This window comes from Apodemus sylvaticus, chromosome 1 (assembly GCF_947179515.1).
Source record: "Apodemus sylvaticus chromosome 1, mApoSyl1.1, whole genome shotgun sequence".
Lineage (NCBI taxonomy): Eukaryota > Metazoa > Chordata > Mammalia > Rodentia > Muridae > Apodemus > Apodemus sylvaticus.
Genome location: NC_067472.1, coordinates 206,538,850 through 206,558,653, shown reverse-complemented (window position 1 = coordinate 206,558,653; position 19,804 = coordinate 206,538,850). Strand labels below are relative to the sequence as shown.

Sequence of the window (19,804 nt, the reverse complement as noted above, 5' to 3'; positions counted from 1 at the left end):
GCCAGGACTTAGCAGACGTCAGCCTTGGGATGAGCTGTTGTTCTCTGAGGGCATGGGGCTGCTTGTCAGCACAGCTCCTCAAGGTGTTGCTTTGAGGAGAAAGATAAAGAGAGGGATGCGGGGCAGCATGGAGAGTGGAAGGGACAGAGCAGTGCCTTGGACACAAAACCCACCACCCATAGCCCCTCTGGCAAGTGCTCCTGCTTGAGAGGACACCTAGCTCAGGAGGAGGACGCACAGGAGAGGGCGGGTGCCTTGCTAGAGCCTAAGATTCTCTCAGAGTTTCTCTGAGTGAGGCCATCACAGCTAGAAGAGATATGGAGGTGTCCTCTGCGCTTCCCTGCAAGGGGTATACCCCTTGGCAGGGTCTCCTGCTCACAGGTAAGGGTGCCTACTCCATGATAGCGTGTGGGATTGGGGAGGCCCAGAGTCTTTTGAAATGGAAGATGTGTGGTTTTTTGTTTACAGTCATGGTACAGGAGGTGCAGAGAGGCACAGAGGTCAGCACAGGAAGCTCTAAGCAGACAGGAGCTGATGAGGGGAGATTGGAGCCCCAGCTGCCCCTATTCAAAATCAGTCTCACGGCTGCCATTGGAAGCCCGATGTTCCCACCCATGACAGGGTGACTCTCCAGATAGAAATCAAACCTGGGAGGGCCAGTGAGGCACCTCAGTGTGTGGAGACATGACAGTGAGTTCATTCCTCAGCTCGCAGGGCAGATGGAGATACAGACCCCTGAAGGCTCTTCTCTGCCTTCCCCACAGGTGTGTGCCATGTACCCACAAGGCGTACACTGAGACACATGCCTTCCCAAACCCACACATACAGTACAGAAATATAAATCACGCTTGTATATAATGATTGCCATTTGTTATAAACCTGGAAACTATGTAGATAAATCCATAGAGATATCCTTCCTTCCTTCCTTCTTTCCTTCCTTCTTTCCTTCCTTCCTTTCTTCCCTCTCTCCCTCCCTCTCTCCCTCCCTCCATACCCTCCCTTCCTCCCTGCCTTCTTTTTTCCCTACTGGTTTCTGAGATTCTTTTTCAGGAACTGAACCTTCCAAAAAGACCATACCAATCCCTGTCCTCAAAAGCCTTTTTATCTAGACAAGTCAGAGTGTCCAGAGGAGAAAGCCAATGGTTTAATGGAACCTTAAATAGAACAGAAAACAATTCAGAAAGTGAGGACTGTGTGGAGGAGGAGGAGGAGGAGGAGGAGGAGGAGGAGGAGGAGGAGGAGGAAGAGAAGGTCAGAGAGCCCCTTCTCCTCACACCAGACACTCTTTATATGAAGGGTGATATGGGGATCCCTGAGTTGAGGATTCCACAGTGAGGAAATGACACCCTCTGAGGTTCTGAGGGCATGGAGGTCATGTTGCTCCCCTCCACTGAGGGTGCACCCCTACCCACAGGCATGAGCTGAGGCGTGCTCACACCTGCTCAGGATTGGTGGCTTCTGTCTCTTCCCTTCTAGCCTCCCTCTTAACCTGCTGGATCCTGCCCACCACTGCCCAAGTTGACATCGAATCCTTACCTCCCCAAGTGGTTGAAGGAGAAAATGTTCTTCTACGTGTTGACAATCTGCCAGAGAATCTTCTAGCCTTTGTCTGGTACAAAGGGGTGACAGACATGAGCCTTGGAATTGCACTGTATTCGCTGGCCTATAGTGTAAGTGTGACGGGTCCTGCACACAGTGGCAGAGAGACATTATACAGCAACGGGTCCCTATGGATCCAAAATGTCACTCAGGAGGACACAGGATTCTACACCCTACGAACCATAAGCAAACGTGGAGAAATTGTATCAAATACATCCACGCACCTTCTTGTGTACTGTAAGTAACTGTTTGTGAACTCTGGGTTCTGGGTGGGGTCCTTCCACTAGGCACGCAGAAGTGTCAGGCCTGGCCTGTGTCTCCTTCCCCCTGCATTGTGTCTCCATGTTGGGGCTTGCGCATTTAGTGCAGGACCCGCATGGTGGAGAATAATGTCAATTGTGCAGAATCCTTCAATTGACTTCACCTTGGAGAGACCTGGGTGCATGGTGGGCAAGCCAGCCAAGGACATCAGCCGCTGTCTAGACTCTTGGGGTTCTTAGCAGGAATCTGTGCTTGACAAGTCCTGGAGGAAGGAAGGTTATGCCTGGTTGAGGAAGGCATGTGCTCCTTATGGAAGTGAATACCAGGAATTCCTGATTCCAGAACTCTGTCCCAGACTCATCTCCTGATGGCCCTGAGAATCATTTTACTGCCTGGGCCATCATCTCACTCTCCTGATGGGTGTATGAGACTTCCAGGAAGGTTAGGGTCCCCAAGGAGAGGGACTGAGGACGCAGGTCCTCCTGACAAGTTCTTGTCTTCTGGAGACAGTTTAGGGATTTCTCCTTTGCATGCAAATGACCACAGGCTCTGCTGATGTGGACAGTTCCCTGTGGGGCAAGTGGATCTGTGTCACCAGACAAAAACTGGGAAGGTTGAGTGGATTGAGAAACTCTGGTAAATTCTCGTATCTGAGAACAATAGGTGTTTGACTTACTCCAGACCTGATTCTTGTCCTGGAGCACGTGACCATGACACTCCACATGAGGATTGTGACAACTGGCTATGTAGCACAGAGCACAGAGTTCTCCATGCTAATGAGGTATGTAGATGGGCTGTCCCTGAGGGCTTAGCCAATAAGCTTCCCTTCCCAGACATTCCTTCCTGCAAAAGGTCCGCCCCAGTAAGCTGTATGCATCGATTTTCCACTGCCAATAAACAGTTTGGACCAGTAAGGACTGTCTCTCTCATCAAGAACCTCCATGGGGGGAAGCCACCGAGGGCCCCTCTGCCCTCCAGACATGGACACTCACTCCCCAGCTAAGCTGGAGTCCCCCCACCCCCTGCACTGGGTTCATCTCAGGCTCTCAACCAGTCCCGATTCCTCAGGTTCCTAGAGGTGTCTGGGTGACCAGGAGTTTGAGAACCCCAGCCTGTGTTGTTTCCCCACCCTGGCTGGAGCGAGCACTCATCTTAGGCTGTGTTTGTAGCCTGATGCCTCCTATTTCATCTGGCTGAGCTGCACTCACACACCCCAGCTGCAAGGAGGAACGTGGACCCACAGCTCCTCAGAAATGAGCTGAAGTTCCTGTTAGGGACTAGGAGGAGGCAGCATCAGGAAATACGACCAATACCTAGGAAAGTGTTTTCTGTGTCAGGAACCCACCTTGTATCCTGGCTTTTATCTCTGTCCCCATAGACCCGGAGCTCACTGGCGCAGTCTCCTCAGACCTCTTAACTGCCCCCTGTATCTGCTACCCTGCTAGGGGATCATGTTCACATCCCAGACATGTATTTTCTCTGGGAATGAAAGGGTGTCCTATGGGAATCAGCTAGACAGAGGTTGAGGGCATCTTAGAAAGGCCAGGGAGCACATGGTTAGACCCACCACCAGCTCAGCAGGCAGAGAAAGTGTGAGCACCATCTTGAAACCCTCCATGGGATGATGGAGGCCAGAGCAGTCCTTCCAGGACGCAGGTCAGCTCCTCCCACACTCAGGATGTGAGCTCCTGACAGGTCTGCTCCTGGGCCTTTCTTCTCCCTCAGAATCCTGACTGGTGACTGCAGTGAGTCTGGATCTGTCCCCTTCCCCACTCATCATGCACCTGGTCCCTTTGGATCCCTCACAGACAGCTGTCACCTTCCTCCTGAGAGCAAATTCCGTCTTCCCAGAGCACCGAGGACAGGGCAGACTGGGTGCCCAGCTGGATTTCCATGTCACATAGGGAGCGCAGATGCTCTCTCAAAGGCCACGGTAGAGCAGAGGGAAGCCCCGGGGTGAACAGCTGTTCTCTCAGGGAACAGGGATGCTCAAAAGCTCGTTGTTCATGTGTGTTTTGGAGGACTAAAGCATGAAGAGCCCAGGGGAGAGGGTCGGTGGGCAGCGCTGGGAGTATTCAGGGAGGGAACACAGCCTTCCCTACTCCAGAGTTCATGTGACTCTGGGAGATGCCCCTACCTGGGAGCAGGCTGAGCCTAGACTGGGGAAGGGCAAGAGAACTGGGGAGCTGTGCTGGAGCAGACTCGCCACAAAGGGAGGACAACTCTGGCTTCAGAGACCAGGAAGGTGCCTTCTGTACCCTCTACAAAGGGTTTACCACCTGCCAGGGCCTCCTGACCATGGGTGAGGAGACCACACTTTACAGAGTGTGAGAGGAGAGGAGAATAACTCCAGTTGTTCTCTGGAGTCTCAATGTCTTGAGAGAGTCTCAGGGCTTGTAGGAGAGAAGACCCAGTGTGACAGAGGCTCAGCAGAAGCAGGAGGCTCTGGGTGAAGAAGTAGGGGAAGGAGGAGACTGTTCTCACACACAGTTAATCAGCATGTGCACAGTGGTCTGAAGTCTGACATTCTCAGCTGGGAAGTCCCAAACAAGAACCCAAGCTGGTGTAGGTCTGTGACGTGACTCAGTGGGTCTGGGTGTTTGCTTCATGTCTGATGACCTGAGAACCAGTGAATGGAAGATGTCCCCTGACTTCCACCTAGAGATGGTATCCTGTACACATACACACACACACACACACACACACACACACACACACACTCACACACAGAGATAAATCCATGCTCCAAAACTCACACACAAATATAATGCATAAATATGTTTAAAAAATAAAGAAAATGGAAGATTTAATACTGTATCTCTTGACCTATGAACTCCTTAAGTAATTCCATGTATTAGCAGTGTCCACAGAGATTTATTTTTATTTATATATTTGCTTTATTTACATTTCATATGTTATCCCCTTTCCATCTTACCCCTCCTAAAACTCCCTATCCCATCCCCCCTCCCACTGATGAAGCCCCCACCCAATTTTCTGACTTGTATTCTCCTAATCTGGAGAATCAGGCCTTCACAGAAACAATGGCCTTTCCTCTCACTGATGTCTGAAATGGACATCTTCTGCTACATATGTAACTGGAGCTATGGGTCTCTCCATGTGTACTCTTTGGTGGGTGGTTTAGTCTCTGGGAGCTCTTGGGGGTGCTGGTTGGTACATATTATTGTTACCCCTGCAGGGCTGCAAACCTCTTCAGCTCCTTGGGTCCTTTCTCTTGCTGCTCCATTGGGGACCCTGTGTTCATTCTATTGGTTGGCAATGAGCCATGGGTGTTTTGATCCACTTTCCAATGAGGATCAAAGTATCCACACTTTGGTCTTCCTTCTTGAACTTCATGTGGTCTGTGGGTTGTATCTCAGGTATTCTGAGATTTTGGACTAATATCTACTTATCATCTAGTGCAAACTGTGTGTGTTCTTTTGTGATTGGGTTACCTCATTAGGATGATATTTTCTAGCTCCATCCATTTGCCTAAGAATTTCATGAATTCATTGTTTTTAATATCTGAGTATACTGCATTGTGTAAATATACCACATTTTCTATATTCATTCTTCTGTTGGGGTACATCTAGGTTCTTTCTAGCTTCTGGCTATTATAAATAAGGCTGCTATGGACATAGTGGAGCATGTGACCTTATTATACATTGGAGTATCTTCTGGGTATAAGCCCAGGAGCAGTATAGGGCCTCAGGTAGTGCTATGTCCAATTTTCTGAGGAATCACCAAACTGATTTCCAGAGTGGTTTTGCCAGCTTGCAATCCCACCAGCAATGTAGGAGTGTTCCTCTTTCTCCACATCCTCTCCAGGATTTTCTGTCCCTTGAGTTTTTGATCTTGGCCATTCTGACTGGTGTGAGGTGGAATTTCAGGGTTGTTTTGATTTGCATTTCCCTAATGATTAAGGATGTTGAACATTTCTTTAGATGTTTCTCAGCCATTCGATATTCCTCAGTTGATAGTTCTTTGTTTAGCTCTGTACTCCAGTTTTTCCTTATATATTATTTTTATTCAATTTTTGTCTTTTTACAAAATACAGCCCAAACCAGACGTGAAATCATACTTTAAGCAACAGTTTGTTACCCAGTTATTCATTGCATTACTTGAAATAATTACAATCTTGATAGCCAATTGTAGGAAGAGAACTTGTGGCTTCTATCCAAGAGACACTATCACATTAAACAAGCCCAACAGAAATGCAACAATTCACTGACACTTCAAGGTGATGTAGTAAAGCATTCTTAATGGATTTAAGTATCCATTCTTAATGTAGGATTTAAGAGCAGTGGCAACTCGGAGATGAGGGAAATTATTAGACACAGAGTATTCCAGGATGGCAGTAACTTAAAGGACATGCAATTTATATTTTGGCAAGGAAAAATGTAAGGCTCTGTTAATCCTTGGACTGTAGCAGTCTCTCCCAAAATAAATGACACTAACAGGATGTCTGTACCCCATTTTTAATAGGATTATTTGGTTATCTGAAGTCTAACTTCTTGAGTTCTTTGTATATATTGGATATTAGCCTTTTATCAGATGTAGGACTGGTAAAGATCTTTTCCCCAATCTGTTGGTTGTCATTTTGTTCTATTGATAGTGTTCTTTGCCTTACAGAAGCTTTTCAATTTTATGAGAACCCATTTGTCAATTCTTGATCTTAGAGCATAAGCTATTGGTGTCCTGTTCAGGAAATTTTCCCCTGTGCCCATGTGCTCAAGGGTCTGCCCCACTTTCTCTTCTGTTAAATTCAGTGTATCTGGTTTTATGTGGAGGTCCTTGATCCACTTGGATTTGAGTTTTGTACAGGGAGATAAGAATGGATCAATTCGCATCCTTCTACATGTTCACTGTCAGTTGACCCAGCACCATTTGTTGAAAATGTTTTTTTCCAATGTATGGTTTTAGCTCCTTTGTCAAAGATCTCGTGACCATAGGTATGAGGGTTCATTTCTGGGTCTTCAGTTCAATTACATTGATCTACCTGTACCAATACTATGAAGTTTTTATCACTATTGCTCTGTAGTATAGCTTGAAGTAAGGGATGGTGATTCCGCCAGAAGTTCTTTTATTTTTTTTAATTTTAATTTTATTTTTTTAACTTTTCATTGAATATATTCTTCATTTACATTTCAAACGTTATACCCTTTCCCTCTTTCTTCCCTCCCAGAAAACCCCAACCCATCTTCCCACCCTCTAGAAGATGCCCCTATACCCAACCTACTCCCACCTACCCCCTTTCAATTTCCCCATGCTGGGGTATGTATCGAGCCTTCATAGGACCAAGGACCTCTCCTCCCACTGATGCCTGACAACCATTTTTCTGCCACACTTTTGACTGGGACCATGTGTACCGCTTGGTTGATGACTTAGTCCCTGGAAGACCTGGGGTATCTGATTGGCCGACATCATTGTTCTTCCTATGGGGCTGCAAACCCCTTCAGCTCCTCCAGTCCTCTCTCCAACTCCTCCATTGGGGATCCTCCACTCAGCCCAATGGTTGGCTGCTAGCATCTGTATCTGTATCTGTAAGGCCCTGGCAGGGCCCCTCTAGAGACAACCATAACAGGTTTCTTGTTGATTCTTGTTCTTAGAGCATAAGCCATTGGTGTCTTATTCAGGGAATTTCCCCCTGTGCCCATGTGTTCAAGGCTCTTCCCCACTTTCTCCTCTATAAGCTTCAGTGTATCTGGTTTTATGTGAAGGTCCTTGATCTACTTGGACTTGAGCTTGGTACAAGAAGATAAGAATGGGCCAATTTGCATTTTTCTACATGTTGACCTCCAGTTGAACCAGCACCATTTGTTAAAAATGCTGTCTTTTTTCCACTGGATGTTTTTAGCTCCTTTGTCAAATATCAGGTGACCATAAGTATGTGGGTTCATTTCTGGGTCTTCAATTCTATTCTATTGATCTACCTGTACCAATACCATGCAGTCTTTATCACCATTGCTCTGTAGCATAGCTTGAAGTCAGGGATGGTGATGCTGCCAAAGTTCTTTTTTTGTGGAGAAGAGTTTTCACTATGCTGTTTTTTTTGTTATTCTGGATAAATTTGGAAATTGCTCTTTTTTATCTCTATGAAGAATTGGGTTGGAATTTTGATGGGTATTTCATTGAATCTGTAGATTGCTTTAGGCAAGATGACCATTTTTACTATATTAGCCCTGCCAATCCACGATCATGGAAGATCTTTCCATCTTCTGAGATCCTCTTCAATTTCTTTCTTGAGAGACTTGAAATTCTTGTCATATAGGTCTTTCACTTGCTTGGTTAGAGTCACACCAGGATATTTTAAATTATTTGTGACCAGTGTGAAGGGTGTCATTTCCCCAATTTATTTCTCAGCCTGTTTATCCTTTGAGTATTGGAAGGCTACTGATTTGTTTGAGTTAATTCTATATCCAGCCACTTGGCTGAAATTGTTCAGCTCCTCCAGTCCTCTCTCCTGTAGGAGTTCTCTGGTGGAGTTTTTGGGGGTCACTTAAGTATACTATCATATCATCTGCAAATAGTGATACTTTGACTTCTTCATTTCCAATTTGAATTTCTTTGACCTATTTTTGCTGTCTAATTGCTCTGGCTAGGACTTGGAATACTATATTGAATAATATGGAGAGAGTGGACAGCCTTGTCTAGTCCCTGATTTCATTGGTTTTGCTTCAAGTTTCTCTTCATTTAGTTTGATGTTGGCTATTGGTTTGTTGTATATTTCTTTTACCTTGTTTAGTTATGGGCCTTGAATTCCTGATCTTTCCAAGACTTTTATCATGAAGGGGTGTTGGATTTTGTCAAATGCTTTCTCAGCATTTAATGAAATGATTACGTGGCTTTTTTCTTTGAGTTTGTTTGTATAGTGTATTACATCAATGGATTTCCGTATATTGAACCATCTCTGCATCCTTGGGATGAAGCCTACTTGATCATGGTGGATGATCGTTTTAATGTGTTCTTGCATTCGATTTGCAAGGATTTTATTGATCCTGATTTAACTTTGGTACCTGGTTATCTGTCTAGAAAAATTTCCATTTCATCCAGATTTTCCAGTTTTGTTGAGTATGGGCTTTTGTAGTAGTTTCTGATGATTTTTGGATTTCCTCAGTATCTGTTGTTATGTCTCTCTTTTCACTTATGAATTTGCTCATTTGGATGCTGTCTCTGTGCCCTCTGCTTAGTTTGGCTAAGGGTTTATCTATCTTGTTGGTTGTTTTTCAAAGAACCAGCTCCTGGTTTGGTTGATTATTTGTAGAGTTCCTTTTGTTTCTACTTGGTTGATTTCAGCCCTGAGTTTGATTATTTTCTGCCATCTCCTCCTCTTGGATGTATTTGCTTCTTTTTGTTCTAGAGCCTTGTGCTCTCAAGCTGTTAGTGTATGCTCTTTCCAGTTTCTTTTGGAGGCACTCAGAGCTATGAGTTTTCTTCTTAGCACTGCTTTCATTGTGTCCCATAAGTTTAGGTATGTTGTGCCTTAGTTTTCATTAATTTCTAAAAAGTCTTTAATTTCTTTCTTTATTTCTTTCTTGACCAAGTTATTGTTGAGATGAATGTTTTTCAGTTTCTACTTGTATGTGGGCTTTCTCTTGTTTTCATTGTTGTTAAAGACCAGCCGTAGTCCATGGTGATTTGATTGGGTGCATGGAATTATTTTAATCTTCTTATATCTGTTGAGGTCTGTTTTGTGACCAAGTGTGTGGTCAGTTTTGTAGAAGGCACCATGGGGTGATGAGAAGAAGGTATATTCTTTTGTTTTAGGATGAAATGTTCTATAGATATCTGTTAAATCCATTTGGTTTACAACTTCTGATAGTTTCACTGTGTCTCTGTTTAGCTTGTGTTTCCATGACCTGTCCATTGAGAAGAGTGGGGTGTTGAAATCTCCCACTACTTTTGTGTGGGGTGCAGTATGTGCTTTGAGCTTTAGTACAGTTTCTTTTATGAATGTGGGTGCCCTTGTATTTGGAGCATAAATATTCAGAATTGAGAATTCATCTTGATAGATTTTTCCTTTGATGAGTAAGAAGTGTCCTTCCTCATCTTTTTGATTACTTTAGGCTGAAAGTTGATTTTATTCTATATCAGAATGGTTACACCTCCTTGTTTCTTGGGACCATTTGCTTAGAAAAGTTGTTTTCTAGCCTTTTACTCTGAGTCTGTATTTGTGCCTGAGGTGAGTTTCCTGTTTGCAGCAAAATGTTGGGTCCTGTTTATGTATCCAGTCTGTTAGTTTATATCTTTTTATTGGAGGATTGAGTCCATTGATATTCCACAGTCACCATCATCATCATTATCATCATCATTATCATCATTATGACACATCAGGGTTCTCCTGAAACCCCAGCCCTCGTGCCCTGAAAGGTCAATAATGAAAGCTAGAAGGTGAAGTCACATGTGGATGAGATCCACTCAAGAATCAGAGTGAATAGGGGAAGAGGTCAGGAGACATCACCCCAACACCCATCTGAGTGTGAGCAGGGATCTAAAGACAGTGATCAGGGATCTAAAGACAGTGAGGCGGGGGCATGTTGACACCCAAGGAGAGAGAACCTTAGAGAGGAAATGACAAGGGAGGGACAAGGAGTTCATGGAGGTAATGCACTGACCTCCACCAAGTAGGACAGGGAGACCCTCACCCACACACCTCAGCTGAGCAATGGACACAGCTGCTCAGGACACAGGGTGCCATCCTGTAGACCGCCAGCGGCTACATGTGAACTGGGTGGCCTGAAAGAGAATTTTGAGGTTAAGGCGAAAAAGATTTGAGTCAAGGCGGTAAATTCCGGTCAAGACTGACTTTAATATTTTTAAGGCAAGTTATATAGTATTTGGGGAATCGACCACCCCTCCCAGAAGTCGGTCACTTCAAAGGCGGGCCTGTGAATTTTCTTGGCTCCAGGTCTCAGCGGGTCGCCTGCCTTCAGACTGGCGAGTCAGGTGAAAACCGCCTTGGGGCGGTGTCGTCGGTAGTCGAGGTGAGGAGCCTTATTGTTCACAGGAACAAAGGCCGGAGGTAGCCATCGGAAGAGTTGGGAGCTGCCAGCCAGCTCAGTTGTGGGGGAGGAGACACCATCCTAGCCAATTACAAAAGTCATAACATTGATGGATTTCTGTCTTCCTTCTAGCCTCCATTTTGACCTGTGGCCGCCCTCCCACCTCTGCTCAGCTCAGTATCGAATCAGTGCCACCCAGTGTTGCTAAAGGAGAAAATGTTCTTCTCTTTGTTCACAATCTCCCAGAGAATCTTCGAGCCATTTTCTGGTACAAAGGGGCGATTGTGTTCAAGGACCTTGAGGTTGCACGATATGTGATAGCCAAGAATTCAAGCGTGCTGGGCCCTGCCCACAGCGGTAGAGAGACAATGTACAGCAATGGATCCCTCCTGCTTCAGAATGTCACTCAGAATGATGCTGGATTCTACACCTTACGGACTCTGAGTACAGATCTGAAATCAGAAGTAGTGCACGTGCAACTCCATGTGGACAGTAAGTGGTTCTCTGCGATCAGTCAGGGCCAGTCTAGGTTTAGACTCACAGCACTGTTTTGTGTGGCCTGTGTCTGCCTCCCCTGTGTACCTTGTCTCCATGTTGGTGTTTGATCACTTCATGAAAGACACACATAGTGGAGACAAATGACATAGATCAGACTCCAGCCTCACAGAGTAGTGTGTGTGTGTGTGTGTGCGCGTGCACATGTGTGATAGGAAAGGGACTCAGTCTAGTCTCTTGAGGCTCTCACTATGAACACAGTATTGAGAAAGATCCTGTTGGCACCAGGTAGATTTTTATATCTTTACCAATGTACACCATGAAACCCTGGCTCCAGACCTCTGGCACAGGCTAAACTTCAAGGAACCCTGAAGAGTATTTTGCTAGCTTTGGACCCTTACTTCCTGTTGAAGCTGACAGGGAACAATGGTTTTTGGCTGTCTGTATTTCCTAGCATGTGAAACCAACTATTCCACTAATTTGAGAGCCACCTGGGCACCTCCTTCCAAGACTCAGCATGGATAGGTCATCAGGGCATAAGCCAACTCTCCTCATCGGCTTATGAGTCGTCACAGGAAAGTCAGGGTACCCATGGGGAAGAACAGAGGGCACAGGTCCTCCAGCTCAGGGAATCCTCTCCTGTAACCAAATAGTGAGAGGGTGACCATGGGGAAACTACCAAGGAAAGGACATCCTTAAAATGTCAGGTTGAATGGGGGCTGACCTGAACACTACATCTCAGCCAACAAGACTGGAATTCAGGTTTCCCTCTGAAACTCTCCACAGCAGGGTGAGCCGACACCTTTCCAGGGTGCAGGTGACCCTCTGCTACACACACAGGGCATGGATCTCCTGATACCACTGTCCTGAATCGGGTCCTGAGTGTTGGCTACAGTGATAAGTGATGAGTTTCTTCCCCCTGGCACCACTCAGTTGGTCCCTTTCTAGCTCTTACAGACACCCTCTCACCTCTGGCTGAGCGTAAAGTCCATCTTTCCAGAGTATTGTGGACATGGGGATGCCTGGGTGCTCAGTGGAGTTTCTGTCTCAAGAGGTTGCATAAGGAGCAACCTCTCCTTATCTTCTATGCTGGTGACAGAGCCAAGGTCAGGGAAAGGAGAGGGAAAGGAGATCCCTGGAGTGAGCTGTTGGACTCTGGAGCGCAGGGGCGCTTATCAGTCTGTTGCTCACTGTGTGGGCTGGAGACTGAAACATAATGAGAGAATGGGGCAGAGAAGCACCTGGCGACATCTAGGGAGGGGACAGCAGTGCCTTGGACAAGGATTCTGTTCATAGCACATGTGACTCTGAGAGGGGCTTCTACTTCGGTGCAGGCTCAGCTCAGAAGGAGGCAGGACAGCAGAGCTGACCTTGGGATGGCAAAGCATGGCGGCAGGGCTGGTGCTGAAGCTCTCCTGTGCTGTGGGAAGACAGTGCATTCGTCAGAGACCATGGAGCCCGCACCCTTCCTCCCTGGGCAAGGGAAGGAAGGCACTGTGGGCAAGGGCTAGTCTCACAATTGAAGAGAGAGATCCCTGACAGTGTGTGTGTGAGAGGGCAGAGCTCAGGTGCTGGCTGGAGTCTCTCAGGAGGACAAGCGTCTGAAGGAGATGAGTGTGTCTCCATGTCCCTTAGAGGAGATGACACTGAGGTTGTCAGAGGCTCAGCAGCAGGAAATTGTCAGTGAACAGCACATGGTAAGGGGTGAGGGTAAAGAGGGCTGAGTTCTCTACCCATAGTCAATCATATTGACTACTGTATTCTGAAGACTGCTCCTCCCAACTATGACAAGGTGACTCAAAAAATAATGTGACTGGGGTGGGCCAGTGAGGTCTTTTAGTGAGTGGAGGCAATTTCTGTCAGCCTCGATGACCAGCGTCTAATCCTCTGCTCCCATGTGGAACAGGGAGAGAAGCCTCTGAGTCCTCTAAGTTGACTTCTGCTCCACACATAGGGACTGTGGCATGTACCCAACCATATTCATATGGATGCAGCCATGCACGTGTTCACACCTGCACGTATTCATACACACACACACACACACACACACACACACACACACACACAGAGCATCACACACAAAAGAACAGAGACAAATGTAAAAAATTAAATTAATCTGGGGTATACACTAGCTAGAAAGGTGAGAGTCTTCCAAACGAAACCCCGGACATGCTGGACCTTGGACCATGGGTTGCGCATTATTTTTTATCCATTCACTCATTTATCCTTCACAGGTATCTGAGATTTTTTTTCTTGGCAGCAGTTTTTTTTTTTTAAATACATATCCTGCTCCTCAGAAAATCCTACTCCAAGTGGACTAGAAGGCAGACCAGCAGAGGAAGCTAGAAGGTGAAGTCAGGGGTGGACTGGAGCCACCAAAGAGCAGAACAACAAGTCAGAGAGCCAAGATGCAAGGCCTATGAGGAAAGTCTACACTGAGTGTGAGCAAGGGTCTGTGGTTAGGGAGCCAGGGCCATGCTGACAGTCAGCGAGAGAGGTCATCAGATGTCAATTGCAGGATCATGTAGTGCGTGGAGGTAATGCACTGACCTCCACCAAGCAGGGCAGGGAGACCCTCACCCACACACCTTGGCTGAGCAATGGAGACAGCTGCTCAGGACACAGGGCGCCATCTTAACGCAATACAAGCAAGCATCCCCATATTGATGGCTCTCTTTCTTCCCTTCTAGCCTGTCTATTGATCTATGCGGGCCTTCCCACCTCTGCCCAGCTCACTGTTGAATCAGTGCCCACCAGTGTGGCTGAAGGGGCAAGTGTTCTTCTACTCGTTCACAATCTCCCAGAGAATCTCCGAGCCATTTTCTGGTACAAAGGGGCAATTGTGTTCAAGGACCTTGAGGTTGCACGATATATGATAGCCAAGAATTCAAGCGTGCCGGGCCCTGCCCACAGCGGCAGAGAGACAATGTACAGCAATGGATCCCTCCTGATTCAGAATGTCACTCGGAATGATGTTGGATTCTACACCTTATGGACTCTGAGTACAGATCTGAAAGCTAAAGCAGAACATGTGCAACTCCAGGTGGACAGTAAGTGGTTCTCTGTGATCAGTCAGTGCCGTGGGGCTTAGACACAGGGCTGTGCTTTCTGGCCTGTGTATAGTGTCTTCATGTTGAGGTTTGAGTACTTCATGCAAGATACACATGGTGGAGGCAAACGGCCATAGGTCAGACTCCATTTTCTGATTGCCTTCTGCATCCAGAAAGACCTGGATGGAAAGCAACTCAGCCTAAGATGTCAGACACTGTCCAGTCTTGTGGGGGAATCTCAATGCATGTTACCCTAAGAAAGGCCCTGTGGGCATCAGCACAGGGGCTGGTTGAGGAAAGGGAGGCGTCCTAAGAGAGGCGAGCACCAGGAAACCCTGGCTGCACTCATCTGTGTGAGGCTCAACTACTAGTTGATCCAAGGGAACCTTTTGTCAGGGCTAGACTATTAATAACTCTCAGAGCTGACAGAGAACGATGGATTTGTCTGTCCACGTCAAACTGGGTAGTTATTTTCTCCAAACATGAGTTTTAAATATAAAATCCAGAAACAGTTGCGGAGGCCATGGAGGAGTGCTGCTTACTGGCCTGCTCCTCAGTTCTTGCTCGGCCTGGTTTCTTTCTTCCTTTCTTTTTATTTGTGGGTGGGGGGGGGAGAGGAAAGGATTTATTCAGCATATGCTTCTGTACTGGCTGGTTCTGTGTGTCAACTTGACACAGGCTGGAGTTATCACAGAGAAAGGAGCTTCAGTTGGGGAAATGCCTCCATGAGATCCAGCTGTGGGGCATTTTCTCAATTAGTGATCAAGGGGGGAGGGCCCCCTGTGGGTGGTACCATCTTTGGGCTGGTGCTCTTGGGTTCTATAAGGGAGCAGGCTGAGCAAGCCAGGGGAAGCAAGCCAGTAAGAAACATCCCTCCATGGCCTCTGCATCAGCTCCTGCTTCCTGACCTGCTTGAGTTCCAGGCCTAACCTACTTTGGTGATAAACAGTTGTTTGGAAGTGTAAGCCAAATAAACCCTTTCCTCCCCAACTTGCTTCGTGGTCATGATGTTTGTGCAGGAATAGAAACTCTGACTAAGACAGCTTCCAAATTGCTGTTCATCACCAAAGGAGGTCAAGATTGGAACTCAAGCAGGTCAGGAAGCAGGAGTTGTGGCAGAAGCCATCTGACTTACTTCCCCTGGCTTGCTCATTTAAAGAGTTTTTTGTTTTTAAAGATTCACTATTTTTATTTATATGAATACACTATTGGTCTCTTCAGATACACCAGAAGAGGGATCCCCTTACAGACGATTATGACACACCATGTGGGGATTGAACTCAGGACCTCTGGAAGAGCAGTCAGTGCACTTAACTGCGGAGCCATCACTCCAGCCCTTAGCCTGCTTTCTTATAGCACCCAGGACCCCTGGTGCACTGGACCCTCTCCTATCAATAACTAATTAAGAAATATACTCTGGGCTTGCCCACAGGTCAATATGGTGGTGATTTTACAACTGAGACTCACACTTTCAAATGTACTTCAGCCTGTTGAAGTTGGCATAAAGCCAGCCAGCATAGTTCCCGATCGTTTTCCAAGACTCGAGCCTGCCAAGAACATCAGACTGCTCCTAGCCCTCACCCATCTCTAGACCTGTGGGCTGGAGGGCAGAGGAGCAAGAGCATTTAGAAGGGAAAGTCACAAGTTGAATAGAGCCACAAAGGAAACTGAGAAAAAATGTCAGAGAACATATACGTGGGGCCTGTGGAGAAAAATTTCAGAGAAGGCATAACCTCAGTCTCATGTGATCATGAGCGTGCACAGCGTCTGACCGAGAGCAGCGAGGGGATGACATCTGAGAGGAGAACTCCATGCAGAGGAAATGACATATTCCAGGGCTCAGAGGGACAGAGGCCATACAGCATACTTCCATGGAGTGGGGGAGGGTAGAAATGTCTACATGTGCATTGCTAGGCTGAATGACAAATTCCCCTTCTCAGGATGGAGGTTGCCATTTTCCTATCAAGCACGACGATCCCATGTGATGGCTTTTCTCTTTTCCCTTCCAGCCTCTCTTTCCACTTGCTGTGATCCTCTCACCTCTGCCCCACTCAGGATTGATCCCGTGCCCCGGCATGCTGCCAAAGGCGGCAGTGTGCTTCTCCAAGTTCACAATCTTCCAGAGGATCTGCGAATGTTTTCCTGGTTCAAATCTGTGTATAGCACGCAGATCTTTAAAATAGCAGAGTATAGCAGAGCCTTTAATTCCATCATCAGGGGGCCTGCGTACAGCAGAAGAGAGACAGTGTACACCAACGGATCCCTGCTGCTCCGGGATGCCACTGACAAAGACTCAGGCATGTACACGCTACAAACCATAGACAGAAATTTCAAAATTGAAACAGCACATGTGAAAGTCCAGATAAATGGTAAGTGATTCTCTATGGCTTCCAGCTGCTGGGTGTGGCTTACCCTACTTTATAACTGGACTGTGTGGACTGAGCTGTGCTGCTCTCCCCCCCACTGCACTGTGTCCTTACATTGGCATTTGGGCACTTACTGCAGGCCACAGATTCGGTGGACCAACAGCAGTAGCTCAGAACCTGCCTCTGCCCTGAACTCCAGTTTGACACTGGGGAGCTGTTTATCATGGCTTGGTTTTGACTTCCCGTTGCAGCTAACGTGGGACAAGGCCTTATTGGCATGTGGAACCAACTGGTGCACTGCCCTGAGAGCCACTGTTAGGCTAGGTCCCCTGGGTATCTTCCCCAGAGACTCAGCAGGGAGCGCACAGCGGGACAGGTGCCCAGGCCAATAATTCTCTGTCCTGATGGCTTATGACCATCACAGGTACATAAGGGTCCACAAAGGAAGGGACAAAGGGCACAAGTCCTCCCTGCAAGTGATTGTCCTCTGGGGACCAGCCCCCTGAATGCTGTTCTGAAGGAAAATGGGAACAGCGGTTGAGCTGGACAGCAGCCAGACATGATCTGCAGCTCCTCCTGTGACACTATGTGGCTATAGAAGGCCACAACCATTGCCTAGAAAAGTCTTTCCAGGAGCCGTGTGCTTAATTGTAGCCTGACTTCCACCTCCCCGCCCGGGCCACTGCCCCCCGGTCCCTACAGATCTGGAGGCCTCTGGCACAACCTTCCCAGACCTACATACCACCCGACTCCCATGGCCCACGCATGCGTAAGCTACCTGGAGTATTAACCAGGGTCAGTAGCTTTGGCTATGAGACTCTCATCAATACCTGGATATGCAAGGCCTTGAGCCATCATCCACCCACATGTATCTGAGCTGTCTAGGCACTGAACCTTCCAAAAAGAGCAAACTAGTCTTTCCTGTCAGGACCCTAACTCTTGTGGACTGGGAGACAGACAGTCCCACCCACCTCCGCTGAGTGATGGACCTAAGTTTCTCTAGTCCCAGGGCCCCATCTTCTCACCCAAGACAAAGGTGTCAATACTGATGGGTTTGTCTCTCTTCTCTCCTGTCTGCCCTCTTAGCCTGTGTTCACCCTTCCACCACTGGCCGGCTTGTCATTGAATCAGTGCCACCCAATGTTGTTGAAGGGAGAGATGTTCTCCTACTCGTTCACAACATACCAGAGAACCTTCGATCCTTTTCCTGGTACAAAGGTGTAGCCATTGTCAGCAGACATGAAATTTCACGGAACATAATAACCAGTAATAGAAGCAGGCTGGGGCCTGCGCACAGTGGGAGAGAGACAGTGTATTCCAATGGATCTCTTCTGCTCCACAATGCCACCCAGAAGGATGCTGGATTATACACCTTATTAACCTTAAACAGACAGTTTGAAACTCAAGGAATACATGTGCACATCCACATATACAGTAAGTAATTCTCTGAGATTTCTGGGTGCTGGTGGGGTTGAAGCTGTGTTATACACACAGGACTGTCAGGTGTGGACTATGCTTGTCTCTCTCTATATGTGTTTCCATGTTGGAGTTTGAGAACTTAGTGCAGGGCCTATATCGAGTAGACATACTGAAATGGATCAGAATCCCTCACCCGACTCCACCTGCAGAATAGGATGTATCCTGGGTAACTCAGCCCACAGATGACAGTTAGTATTAGACTCTTGGGGCTCTCACCATAAATCTGGCCCTGAGAAAGAGCTAAGGCAGGGCCTAGCTGAGAGAACCAAGGTTTCATCACAGTGAAGTGAACATCAGGAAGCCTTGGTTTCAGACTTCAGTCTCAGACTCAACTCTAGTTTTCCCTAGATGGCTTTTCCTTAGGGCTGGCATTGTCAGAGCTGATAGGGAACAAGGCTTTACTGACTGTGCAAATCCCACGCGGTGTGGGACCAGCTGTGCACCACCATGACAGCTGCAGTCATGTAGCTCACCTGTGTACTTCCTTTTCCCGAGTCTTAGTGGACAGGTGTCAGGACAGAAACAAAGTTTTCTGATGGGCTTAGGAGACTCATGGAAGGTCAGGCCTCCTAGGGGAAGGTCAGAGGTGATGGCTCTCCTGGCAGCTCCTTGCCCACAGGGGTCCAGCCTCAAGTAAATGGTAAGAGATGCTGCTGACTTGAGCAGTACCACCATCCCACAATTAGGCTCATATCTACGCACAATTCATAAACACAGCAGTGACCATGCACTCTGTACTAGTGTAGGAAAACAAAGACCTAGGATACACAGAGGCTGGATCAGGGCTACAGAGGCCATGGGTGGCAGATCCAAAGCAGAAGAAATTGTCTGTGGTCCCAGCTCCAATGTCTCCACCGTGGAGGTTCTTTTAGGCACCTGATCACTACAGTGGTGCTGGCTGAGCTTCCTGAAGGACTACTGTCATCTGGTCCCCCACTCTCTTGCTTTACAGAGCCTGTGATGCAGCCCTTTATCCGAGTCACTGATGCCACAGTCAGAGTGCAAAGCTTCGTGGTCCTCACCTGCCTCTCAGCCGACACCGGAATCTCCACCCAGTGGCTCTTCAACAACCAGAATCTCTGGCTCACAGAGAGGATGACGCTGTCCCCATCCAAGTGCCAACTCACCATAGATCCTGTCACGAGGGAGGATGCTGGACAGTATCAGTGTAAAGTCTCAAACCCAGTCAGTTCCAAGACCAGTCTCCCCGTCAGCCTGGCCGTGATAATTGAGTAACTCCTCCTCCCATCCTATAGCAGAGTGAGACCATGTATTTATCAGTGGGCACAAAATGGAGCAGAGTTATGTGGTGAAAATTGTCAGTCACTACTCAGGCACAGCCAGCATGCTGAGTCACATCTGTTCCTGGGATAAACATGTACAAGGACAGGCCAGGGCTTAGAGACTTGGTTTCCAAAAAGAGAAATCATCAATATAGTAAACAGTATCACAGTGGTGTTAAGAGTTAGGTTGCGGATCAAATACATAGCCAATCCTCAGAATCCATGGGAACTAATTCCAGCATCCACCAGTGTTCCGGATGCTCCAAGTTAAC

At 47.2% G+C, this 19,804-nt stretch overlaps 1 protein-coding gene across 2 annotated transcripts; it reads left to right on the top strand.

The window, feature by feature from the left end:
* Nucleotides 1-305: 305 nt before the first annotated feature.
* On the top strand, nt 306-19,485 carry LOC127676277 (carcinoembryonic antigen-related cell adhesion molecule 3-like). Of its 2 annotated transcripts, XM_052172158.1 has the most exons (7): nt 306-381; nt 1,477-1,836; nt 10,992-11,351; nt 14,045-14,404; nt 16,414-16,773; nt 17,857-18,204; nt 19,202-19,485. In XM_052172158.1, exons 1-7 carry the CDS (start codon nt 318-320, stop codon nt 19,483-19,485), a joined length of 2,136 nt encoding a protein of 711 aa, XP_052028118.1. In that variant the 5' UTR covers nt 306-317. The 2 variants fall into 2 exon arrangements, with proteins under 2 accessions (XP_052028118.1, XP_052028119.1); XM_052172159.1 differs by lacking the exons at nt 14,045-14,404; nt 17,857-18,204 and having other exon boundaries at nt 318-381.
* The last annotated feature ends 319 nt before the right edge of the window (nt 19,486-19,804 follow it).

Coding starts and splice junctions, on each gene's coding strand:
- LOC127676277 (XM_052172158.1), top strand. CDS start 318: ATGGAGGTGTCCTCTGCGCTTCCCTGCAAGGGGTATACCCCTTGGCAG. Junction 382..1,476: donor GCAGGGTCTCCTGCTCACAG/GTAAGGGTGCCT, acceptor CTTCCCTTCTAG/CCTCCCTCTTAACCTGCTGG. Junction 16,774..17,856: donor TGTGAAAGTCCAGATAAATG/GTAAGTGATTCT, acceptor CTGCCCTCTTAG/CCTGTGTTCACCCTTCCACC.